Source organism: Eucyclogobius newberryi, unplaced genomic scaffold, assembly GCF_026437365.1.
Source record: "Eucyclogobius newberryi isolate DKJ021-1_F unplaced genomic scaffold, fEucNew1.0.hap1 SCAF_43, whole genome shotgun sequence".
In the NCBI taxonomy this organism is placed as follows: domain Eukaryota; kingdom Metazoa; phylum Chordata; class Actinopteri; order Gobiiformes; family Gobiidae; genus Eucyclogobius; species Eucyclogobius newberryi.
Window position 1 is genome coordinate 420,879 of NW_027316090.1, and position 11,622 is coordinate 432,500.

The 11,622-nt window shown below is 57.5% G+C and overlaps 1 protein-coding gene across 1 annotated transcript in view; it reads right to left on the reverse strand.

Annotated features, from left to right (window-relative positions):
- Window positions 1-8,910: 8,910 nt before the first annotated feature.
- The window catches only part of smpdl3a (sphingomyelin phosphodiesterase acid like 3A), a 27,882-nt gene continuing 25,170 nt past the window's right edge, over window positions 8,911-11,622 (reverse strand). Inside the window, exons 5-8 of the mRNA XM_072464285.1 lie at window positions 11,307-11,470; window positions 10,305-10,485; window positions 10,108-10,232; window positions 8,911-9,361 (exon numbers count right to left, since the gene is read on the reverse strand). Coding sequence (XP_072320386.1) covers window positions 9,044-9,361; window positions 10,108-10,232; window positions 10,305-10,485; window positions 11,307-11,470 — 788 coding nt within the window. The 3' untranslated portion in view covers window positions 8,911-9,043. The remainder of the gene's footprint in view (window positions 9,362-10,107; window positions 10,233-10,304; window positions 10,486-11,306; window positions 11,471-11,622) is intronic.

An 11,622-nucleotide genomic window follows, 5' to 3' on the forward strand; every position in this document is an offset into this window, starting at 1 on the left:
ATGAAGGAGGTGACAGAGGTGATGAGGTGATGGAGGAGGTGATGGAGGTGATGGAGGAGGTGATGAAGGAGGTGACGGAGGAGGTGACGGAGGAGGTGACGGAGGAGGTGATGGAGGAGGTGACGGAGGTGATGAGGTGATGGAGGAGGTGATGAAGGGGGTGACGGAGGTGATGAGGAGGTGATGGAGGAGGTGACGGAGGTGATGAGGTGACGGCGGTGATGAAGAGGTGACGGAGGAGGTGATGGAGGTGGTGATGGAGGAGGTGACGGAGGTGGTGATGGAGGTGATGAAGGAGGTGACAGAGGTGATGAGGTGATGGAGGTGATGGAGGAGGTGATGAAGGAGGTGACGGAGGAGGTGACGGAGGAGGTGACGGAGGAGGTGATGGAGGAGGTGATGGAGGTGGTGATGGAGGAGGTGACGGAGGTGGTGATGGAGGTGATGAAGGAGGTGACAGAGGTGATGAGGTGATGGAGGAGGTGATGGAGGTGATGGAGGTGATGGAGGAGGTGATGAAGGAGGTGACGGAGGAGGTGACGGAGGAGGTGACGGAGGAGGTGATGGAGGAGGTGACGGAGGTGATGAGGTGATGGAGGTGATGGAGGAGGTGATGAAGGGGGTGACGGAGGTGATGAGGAGGTGATGGAGGAGGTGACGGAGGTGATGAGGTGACGGCGGTGATGAAGAGGTGACGGAGGAGGTGATGGAGGTGGTGATGGAGGTGATGAAGGAGGTGACAGAGGTGATGAGGTGATGGAGGTGATGGAGGAGGTGATGAAGGAGGTGACGGAGGAGGTGACGGAGGAGGTGACGGAGGAGGTGATGGAGGAGGTGACGGAGGTGATGAGGTGATGGAGGAGGTGATGAAGGGGGTGACGGAGGTGATGAGGAGGTGATGGAGGAGGTGACGGAGGTGATGAGGTGACGGCGGTGATGAAGAGGTGACGGAGGAGGTGATGGAGGTGGTGATGGAGGAGGTGACGGAGGTGGTGATGGAGGTGATGAAGGAGGTGACAGAGGTGATGAGGTGATGGAGGAGGTGATGGAGGTGATGGAGGAGGTGATGAAGGAGGTGACGGAGGAGGTGACGGAGGAGGTGACGGAGGAGGTGATGGAGGAGGTGACGGAGGTGATGAGGTGATGGAGGAGGTGATGAAGGGGGTGACGGAGGTGATGAGGAGGTGATGGAGGAGGTGACGGAGGTGATGAGGTGACGGCGGTGATGAAGAGGTGACGGAGGAGGTGATGGAGGTGGTAATGGAGGAGGTGACGGAGGTGGTGATGGAGGTGATGAAGGAGGTGACAGAGGTGATGAGGTGATGGAGGAGGTGATGGAGGTGATGGAGGAGGTGATGAAGGAGGTGACGGAGGAGGTGACGGAGGAGGTGACGGAGGAGGTGATGGAGGAGGTGACGGAGGTGATGAGGTGATGGAGGAGGTGATGAAGGGGGTGACGGAGGTGATGAGGAGGTGATGGAGGAGGTGACGGAGGTGATGAGGTGACGGCGGTGATGAAGAGGTGACGGAGGAGGTGATGGAGGTGGTGATGGAGGAGGTGACGGAGGTGGTGATGGAGGAGGTGATGGAGGAGGTGATGGAGGTGGTGATGGAGGAGGTGACGGAGGTGGTGATGGAGGTGATGAAGGTGATGGAGGAGGTGATGAAGGAGGTGACGGAGGAGGTGACGGAGGAGGTGACGGAGGAGGTGACGGAGGAGGTGATGGAGGAGGTGACGGAGGTGATGAGGTGATGGAGGAGGTGATGAAGGGGGTGACGGAGGTGATGAGGAGGTGATGGAGGAGGTGACGGAGGTGATGAGGTGACGGCGGTGATGAAGAGGTGACGGAGGAGGTGATGGAGGTGGTGATGGAGGAGGTGACGGAGGTGGTGATGGAGGTGATGAAGGAGGTGACAGAGGTGATGAGGTGATGGAGGTGATGGAGGAGGTGATGAAGGAGGTGACGGAGGAGGTGACGGAGGAGGTGACGGAGGAGGTGATGGAGGAGGTGACGGAGGTGATGAGGTGATGGAGGTGATGGAGGAGGTGATGAAGGGGGTGACGGAGGTGATGAGGAGGTGATGGAGGAGGTGACGGAGGTGATGAGGTGACGGCGGTGATGAAGAGGTGACGGAGGAGGTGATGGAGGTGGTGATGGAGGAGGTGACGGAGGTGGTGATGGAGGTGATGAAGGAGGTGACAGAGGTGATGAGGTGATGGAGGAGGTGATGGAGGTGATGGAGGAGGTGATGAAGGAGGTGACGGAGGAGGTGACGGAGGAGGTGACGGAGGAGGTGATGGAGGAGGTGACGGAGGTGATGAGGTGATGGAGGAGGTGATGAAGGGGGTGACGGAGGTGATGAGGAGGTGATGGAGGAGGTGACGGAGGTGATGAGGTGACGGCGGTGATGAAGAGGTGACGGAGGAGGTGATGGAGGTGGTAATGGAGGAGGTGACGGAGGTGGTGATGGAGGTGATGAAGGAGGTGACAGAGGTGATGAGGTGATGGAGGAGGTGATGGAGGTGATGGAGGAGGTGATGAAGGAGGTGACGGAGGAGGTGACGGAGGAGGTGACGGAGGAGGTGATGGAGGAGGTGACGGAGGTGATGAGGTGATGGAGGAGGTGATGAAGGGGGTGACGGAGGTGATGAGGAGGTGATGGAGGAGGTGACGGAGGTGATGAGGTGACGGCGGTGATGAAGAGGTGACGGAGGAGGTGATGGAGGTGGTGATGGAGGAGGTGACGGAGGTGGTGATGGAGGTGATGAAGGAGGTGACAGAGGTGATGAGGTGATGGAGGAGGTGATGGAGGTGATGGAGGTGATGGAGGAGGTGATGAAGGAGGTGACGGAGGAGGTGACGGAGGAGGTGACGGAGGAGGTGATGGAGGAGGTGACGGAGGTGATGAGGTGATGGAGGTGATGGAGGAGGTGATGAAGGGGGTGACGGAGGTGATGAGGAGGTGATGGAGGAGGTGACGGAGGTGATGAGGTGACGGCGGTGATGAAGAGGTGACGGAGGAGGTGATGGAGGTGGTGATGGAGGAGGTGACGGAGGTGGTGATGGAGGTGATGAAGGAGGTGACAGAGGTGATGAGGTGATGGAGGAGGTGATGGAGGTGATGGAGGAGGTGATGAAGGAGGTGACGGAGGAGGTGACGGAGGAGGTGACGGAGGAGGTGATGGAGGAGGTGACGGAGGTGATGAGGTGATGGAGGAGGTGATGAAGGGGGTGACGGAGGTGATGAGGAGGTGATGGAGGAGGTGACGGAGGTGATGAGGTGACGGCGGTGATGAAGAGGTGACGGAGGAGGTGATGGAGGTGGTGATGGAGGAGGTGACGGAGGTGGTGATGGAGGTGATGAAGGAGGTGACAGAGGTGATGAGGTGATGGAGGTGATGGAGGAGGTGATGAAGGAGGTGACGGAGGAGGTGACGGAGGAGGTGACGGAGGAGGTGATGGAGGAGGTGACGGAGGGGGTGACGGAGGTGATGAGGAGGTGATGGAGGAGGTGACGGAGGTGATGAGGTGACGGCGGTGATGAAGAGGTGACGGAGGAGGTGATGGAGGTGGTGATGGAGGAGGTGACGGAGGTGGTGATGGAGGTGATGAAGGAGGTGACAGAGGTGATGAGGTGATGGAGGAGGTGATGGAGGTGATGGAGGAGGTGATGAAGGAGGTGACGGAGGAGGTGACGGAGGAGGTGACGGAGGAGGTGATGGAGGAGGTGACGGAGGTGATGAGGTGATGGAGGAGGTGATGAAGGGGGTGACGGAGGTGATGAGGAGGTGATGGAGGAGGTGACGGAGGTGATGAGGTGACGGCGGTGATGAAGAGGTGACGGAGGAGGTGATGGAGGTGGTAATGGAGGAGGTGACGGAGGTGGTGATGGAGGTGATGAAGGAGGTGACAGAGGTGATGAGGTGATGGAGGAGGTGATGGAGGTGATGGAGGAGGTGATGAAGGAGGTGACGGAGGAGGTGACGGAGGAGGTGACGGAGGAGGTGATGGAGGAGGTGACGGAGGTGATGAGGTGATGGAGGAGGTGATGAAGGGGGTGACGGAGGTGATGAGGAGGTGATGGAGGAGGTGACGGAGGTGATGAGGTGACGGCGGTGATGAAGAGGTGACGGAGGAGGTGATGGAGGTGGTGATGGAGGAGGTGACGGAGGTGGTGATGGAGGTGATGAAGGAGGTGACAGAGGTGATGAGGTGATGGAGGAGGTGATGGAGGTGATGGAGGTGATGGAGGAGGTGATGAAGGAGGTGACGGAGGAGGTGACGGAGGAGGTGACGGAGGAGGTGATGGAGGAGGTGACGGAGGTGATGAGGTGATGGAGGTGATGGAGGAGGTGATGAAGGGGGTGACGGAGGTGATGAGGAGGTGATGGAGGAGGTGACGGAGGTGATGAGGTGACGGCGGTGATGAAGAGGTGACGGAGGAGGTGATGGAGGTGGTGATGGAGGTGATGAAGGAGGTGACAGAGGTGATGAGGTGATGGAGGTGATGGAGGAGGTGATGAAGGAGGTGACGGAGGAGGTGACGGAGGAGGTGACGGAGGAGGTGATGGAGGAGGTGACGGAGGTGATGAGGTGATGGAGGAGGTGATGAAGGGGGTGACGGAGGTGATGAGGAGGTGATGGAGGAGGTGACGGAGGTGATGAGGTGACGGCGGTGATGAAGAGGTGACGGAGGAGGTGATGGAGGTGGTGATGGAGGAGGTGACGGAGGTGGTGATGGAGGTGATGAAGGAGGTGACAGAGGTGATGAGGTGATGGAGGAGGTGATGGAGGTGATGGAGGAGGTGATGAAGGAGGTGACGGAGGAGGTGACGGAGGAGGTGACGGAGGAGGTGATGGAGGAGGTGACGGAGGTGATGAGGTGATGGAGGAGGTGATGAAGGGGGTGACGGAGGTGATGAGGAGGTGATGGAGGAGGTGACGGAGGTGATGAGGTGACGGCGGTGATGAAGAGGTGACGGAGGAGGTGATGGAGGTGGTAATGGAGGAGGTGACGGAGGTGGTGATGGAGGTGATGAAGGAGGTGACAGAGGTGATGAGGTGATGGAGGAGGTGATGGAGGTGATGGAGGAGGTGATGAAGGAGGTGACGGAGGAGGTGACGGAGGAGGTGACGGAGGAGGTGATGGAGGAGGTGACGGAGGTGATGAGGTGATGGAGGAGGTGATGAAGGGGGTGACGGAGGTGATGAGGAGGTGATGGAGGAGGTGACGGAGGTGATGAGGTGACGGCGGTGATGAAGAGGTGACGGAGGAGGTGATGGAGGTGGTGATGGAGGAGGTGACGGAGGTGGTGATGGAGGTGATGAAGGAGGTGACAGAGGTGATGAGGTGATGGAGGAGGTGATGGAGGTGATGGAGGTGATGGAGGAGGTGATGAAGGAGGTGACGGAGGAGGTGACGGAGGAGGTGACGGAGGAGGTGATGGAGGAGGTGACGGAGGTGATGAGGTGATGGAGGTGATGGAGGAGGTGATGAAGGGGGTGACGGAGGTGATGAGGAGGTGATGGAGGAGGTGACGGAGGTGATGAGGTGACGGCGGTGATGAAGAGGTGACGGAGGAGGTGATGGAGGTGGTGATGGAGGAGGTGACGGAGGTGGTGATGGAGGTGATGAAGGAGGTGACAGAGGTGATGAGGTGATGGAGGAGGTGATGGAGGTGATGGAGGAGGTGATGAAGGAGGTGACGGAGGAGGTGACGGAGGAGGTGACGGAGGAGGTGACGGAGGAGGTGATGGAGGAGGTGACGGAGGTGATGAGGTGATGGAGGAGGTGATGAAGGGGGTGACGGAGGTGATGAGGAGGTGATGGAGGAGGTGACGGAGGTGATGAGGTGACGGCGGTGATGAAGAGGTGACGGAGGAGGTGATGGAGGTGGTGATGGAGGAGGTGACGGAGGTGGTGATGGAGGTGATGAAGGAGGTGACAGAGGTGATGAGGTGATGGAGGTGATGGAGGAGGTGATGAAGGAGGTGACGGAGGAGGTGACGGAGGAGGTGACGGAGGAGGTGATGGAGGAGGTGACGGAGGTGATGAGGTGATGGAGGAGGTGATGAAGGGGGTGACGGAGGTGATGAGGAGGTGATGGAGGAGGTGACGGAGGTGATGAGGTGACGGCGGTGATGAAGAGGTGACGGAGGAGGTGATGGAGGTGGTGATGGAGGAGGTGACGGAGGTGGTGATGGAGGTGATGACGGAGGAGGTGATGAGGAGGTGATGAGGTGATGGAGGACGTGACGGAGGAGGTGACGGAGGTGATTGAGGACGTGACGGAGGAGGTGACGGAGGTAATGAGGAGGTGATGGAGGATGTGACGGAGGAGGTGACGGAGGTGATGAGGAGGTGACGGAGGAGGTGATTGAGGAGCTGAAGGAGGAGGTGAGGGAGGAGGTGATGGAGGATGTGACGGAGGAGGTGACGGAGGTGATGAGGTGACGGAGGTGATGAGGTGATGGAGGATGTGACGGAGGTGACGGAGGTGATGAGGAGGTGACGGAGGAGGTGATGAGGTGATGGAGGTGATGGAGGAGGTGACAGAGGTGATGAGGTGATGGAGGAGGTGATGGAGGAGGTGACGGATGTGATGAGGAGGTGATGGAGGAGGTGACGGAGGTGATGAGGAGGTGACGGAGGAGGTGATTGAGGAGCTGAAGGAGGAGGTGAGGGAGGAGGTGATGGAGGATGTGACGGAGGAAGTGACGGAGGTGATGAGGAGGTGACGGAGGTGATGAGGTGACGGAGGTGATGAGGTGATGGAGGATGTGACGGAGGAGGTGACGGAGGAGGTGATGAGGTGACGGAGGTGATGGAGGTGACGGAGGAGGTGACGAGGAGGTGATTGAGGAGCTGAAGGAGGAGGTGAGGGAGGAGGTGATGGAGGAGGTGATGAGGAGGTGATGAAGGAGGTGAGGGAGGAGGTGATGGAGGAGGTGATGAGGAGGTGATGAAGGAGGTGAGGGAGGAGGTGACGGAGGAGGTGATGAAGGAGGTGAGGGAGGAGGTGACGGAGGAGGTGATGGAGGACGTGACTGAGGAGGTGATGAGGAGGTGATGAGGAGGTGATGAGGAGGTGATGGAGGAGGTGATGGAGGATGTGACGGAGGAGGTGACGGAGGTAATGAGGAGGTGACGGAGGAGGTGATGGAGGACGTGACTGAGGAGGTGATGAGGTGATGGAGGAGGTGATGGATGAGGAGATGGAGGTGATGAGGAGATGATGGAGGTGATGGAGGGGATGGAGGAGGTGATGAGGACGTGACGGAGGAGGTGACGGAGGTAATGAGGAGGTGACGGAGGAGGTGATGGAGGACGTGACTGAGGAGGTGATGGAGGAGGTGACGGAGGAGGTGACGGAGGTGATGGAGGACGTGACGGAGGAGGTGACGGAGGTGATGGAGGACGTGACGGAGGAGGTGACGGAGGTAATGAGGAGGTGATGAGGTGACGGAGGAGGTGATGGAGGACGTGACGGAGGAGGTGACGGAGGTGATGGAGGATGTGACGGAGGAGGTGACGGAGGTGATGAGGTGATGAGGTGATGAGGTGACGGAGGTGATGGAGGAGGTGATGGAGGTGATGAGGAGGTGATGGAGGAGGTGACGGAGGTGATGAGGAGGTGACGGAGGAGGTGATGGAGGTGATGAGGTGATGGCGGTGATGAGGTGACGGAGGAGGTGATGGAGGTGACGGAGGTGATGGAGGTGATGAGGTGACGGAGGTGATGAGGTGATGGGGGATGTGACGGAGGAGGTGACGGAGGTGATGAGGAGGTGACGGAGGTGATGAGGAGGTGACGGAGGTGATGAGGTGACGGAGGAGGTGATGAGGTGACGGAGGTGATGAGGAGGTGACGGAGGAGGTGATGGAGGTGACGAGGAGGTGATTGAGGAGCTGAAGGAGGAGGTGAGGGAGGAGGTGATGGAGGATGTGACGGAGGAGGTGACGGAGGTGATGGAGGAAGTGACGGATGAGGAGATGGAGATGACGGAGGTGGTGATGGAGGAGGTGATGAGGAGGTGATGAAGGAGGTGAGGGAGGAGGTGATGGAGGAGGTGAGGAGGTGACGGAGGAGGTGATGGAGGTGATGAGGTGACGGAGGAGGTGATAGAGGATGTGACGGAGTAGGTGACGGAGGTGATGAGGAGGTGATGGAGGAGGTGATGAGGACGTGACGGAGGAGGTGACGGAGGTAATGAGGAGGTGACGGAGGAGGTGATGGAGGTGATGGAGGAGGTGATGAGGACGTGACGGAGGAGGTGACGGAGGTGATGAGGAGGTGATGAGGACGTGACGGAGGAGGTGACGGAGGTGATGAGGAGGTGACGGATAAGGAGATGGAGGAGGTGACGAGGAGGCCGCTCCATGAGCTCCGCGTGTTTGAAGTTCAGGCGCTGACGTAGAAACAGACTCCGCCCCCTTGTCTCCACAGAGCAGGAGACGGAGAAACGTCTCTGTTTCGTCTCATTGGACCCGGTTTGACCCTGTTTGACCCTGTTTTACCCGGTTTGACCCAGTTTGACCCGGTTTGACCCGGTTTGACCCTGTCTGACCCGGTTTGACCCGGTTTGACCCTGTCTGACCCGGTTTGACCCGGTTTGACCCAGTTTGACCCGGTTTGACCCGGTTTGACCCTGTCTGACCCTGTCTGACCCGGTTTGACCCTGTTTGACCCTGTTTGACCCTGTCTGACCCGGTTTGACCCTGTTTGACCCTGTTTGACCCTGTTTGACCCGATTTGACCCTGTTTGACCCGGTTTGACCCGACTGAGCTGAGCAGGTGAAGGAAGAAAACCCAAGATGGAAAATGGTCAAATAAAATGGTTTAATAAAGAATGAACAGAAAAGAAAATGAGTTCAACGTCTCTAAAACACCAATAAACACTCAAGTCCCCCAGACCCGGTTCAGACCCCGTCCAGACCCGGTCCAGACCCGGTTCAGACCCCGTCCAGACCCGGTCCAGACCCGGTTCAGACCCCGTCCAGACCCCGTCCAGACCCGGTTCAGACCCGGTCCAGACCCGGTTCAGACCCGGTCCAGGCCCGTGAAAGCCCCGGTACAGTCCTGGTACCCGCTCTGGTCCACGTTGAGCACGGCACAGACCTGGTTGACTTTACAGTTGCCGAGGCAACGCAGTTGAGGGTTGAAGTCCACGTTGAAGTGATTGAAGTAGGTCTGGAATGTGTTGCTCAGCGGCGACATGAAGCTGAACCCTAAACCCAGAAGAGACCCGGGACTCAGGTCCTTCAGGCCAAACGCCTCCGTCATCACGTACTCCACACGCCACTGCGCCCTCTGCTGGACGTTTGCCTCCGTCAGGTTCAGGAAGTACTGCCACAGGTCCTGCAGAGAGACCGGGTTCAGACCGGGTTCGGACCGGGTTCGGACCGGGTTCGGACCGGGTTCGGACCGGGTTCGGACCGGGTTGTCGTTGCTTTGACAGTTTGAAAATGTGGAGGAAAAACATCTTAAATGTCCAAATGATTTTGGTAAATTCCACTTTTTTCTCTTTAAACGTTGAATATTTAAGTAAAACAATTTATTTTCAAATTGAGATGAAATCTACAATAAAAGTGTGTCACTGTGGACAGTTCCTAGTCCCTCACCTGGACAGTTCCTAGTTCCTCACCTGGACAGTTCCTAGTCCCTCACCTGGACAGTTCCTAGTCCCTCACCTGGACAGTTCCTAGTCCCTCACCTGGACAGTTCCTAGTTCCTCACCTGGACAGTTCCTAGTTCCTCACCTGGACAGTTCCTAGTTCCTCACCTGGACAGTTCCTAGTTCCTCACCTGGACAGTTCCCAGTTCCTCACCTGGACAGTTCCTAGTTCCTCACCTGGACAGTTCCTAGTCCCTCACCTGGACAGTTCCTAGTTCCTCACCTGGACAGTTCCTAGTTCCTCACCTGGACAGTTCCTAGTTCCTCACCTGGACAGTTCCTAGTTCCTCACCTGGACAGTTCCTAGTTCCTCACCTGGACAGTTCCCAGTCCCTCACCTGGACAGTTCCTAGTTCCTCACCTGGACAGTTCCCAGTTCCTCACCTGGACAGTTCCTAGTTCCTCACCTGGACAGTTCCTAGTTCCTCACCTGGATGGCGTAGGAGTTCTGGTGGAACAGGTAGACTCTGAATCCCGGGTTGTTAGAAGTCGGTTCATTGACGTTTCGGATCGGAGTCACAGCAGGAGCCACGAACAAACTGTTCACCGCTGCACCTGCACAAAACAGGAAGTGACAAACTGTTCACCGCTGCACCTGGGGAAAACCACCAGTAGGTGTGGCCTCACCTGATTGGTCCCTCTGCACCATGATGCTGTCTCGGTGGGTGTGGCCGTAGAACTGTCCTTTGATCACATGACTGAAACGCAGGAAAATGGCCGCCAGTCTCTCGTTGTGTTTTCGTCTCATCGCCGTCGTGTTCCTCGTGAATGGAAGAAAACCGACGGGAACGTGAGCGATAACGTAAACCTGAAACACCAAAGAGCAGGTCAGATCTGTGGGGTGGCGCTCAGGTGAGTGTGTGCAGTTCCTCACTCCTCCAGCAGAGGTCCAAAGAAGACAAATGTTAATGTTTTAAAACTCAAGACATTTCAAATTCAATTCCAAATCTTAAGAAACGTCCTCGAGGGGACAGTGAAAAACAGATTCAACAATGTTCATAGACAAATGTCCCAGCGTCCCGTGTCCTTAGCCACATGTCCCAGCGTCCCGTGTCCTTAGACACATGTCCCAGCGTCCCGTGTCCTTAGACACATGTCCCAGCGTCCCGTGTCCTTAGCCACATGTCCCAGCGTCCCGTGTCCTTAGACACATGTCCCGGCGTCCCGTGTCCTTAGACAAATGTCCCGGCGTCCCGTGTCCTTAGACAAATGTCCCAGCGTCCCGTGTCCTTAGCCACATGTCCCAGCGTCCCGTGTCCTTAGACACATGTCCCGGCGTCCCGTGTCCTTAGACAAATGTCCCGGCGTCCCGTGTCCTTAGACAAATGTCCCAGCGTCCCGTGTCCTTAGACAAATGTCCCAGCGTCCCGTGTCCTTAGACACATGTCCCAGCATCCCGTGTCCTTAGACACATGTCCCAGCGTCCCGTGTCCTTAGACACATGTCCCGGCGTCCCGTGTCCTTAGACAAATGTCCCGGCGTCCCGTGTCCTTAGACACATGTCCCAGCGTCCCGTGTCCTTGGACACATGTCCCAGCGTCCTCTGTCCTTAGACACATGTCCCAGATGATTTGGGTTCGACTTTGGTAAAACTATCTTTGTCCTTGGAGTTATTAAAGCCTGGTTCACCTGCTCTTGGTTCTTCTCAGCGTTCTCCAGAGTCTCCTGGAGCCACAGGAACTGGCCCCCGGGATCCGAGCTGTTCTGCGTCTCTTGGTTTGGACCGTAATACAAGATCGTGTTCAGAGAGAGAATCCTGAGGCCCGGCCGCGCCAGCTGGGAATAGAACCCTCCTGCAGAGAACAGAGCAGTTAGAACCTCCTGCAGAGCAGTTAGAACCTCCTGCAGAGCAGTTAGAACCTCCTGCAGAGCAGTTAGAACCTCCTGCAGAGCAGTTAGAACCTCCTGCAGAGCAGTTAGAACCTCCTGCAGAGCAGTTAGAACC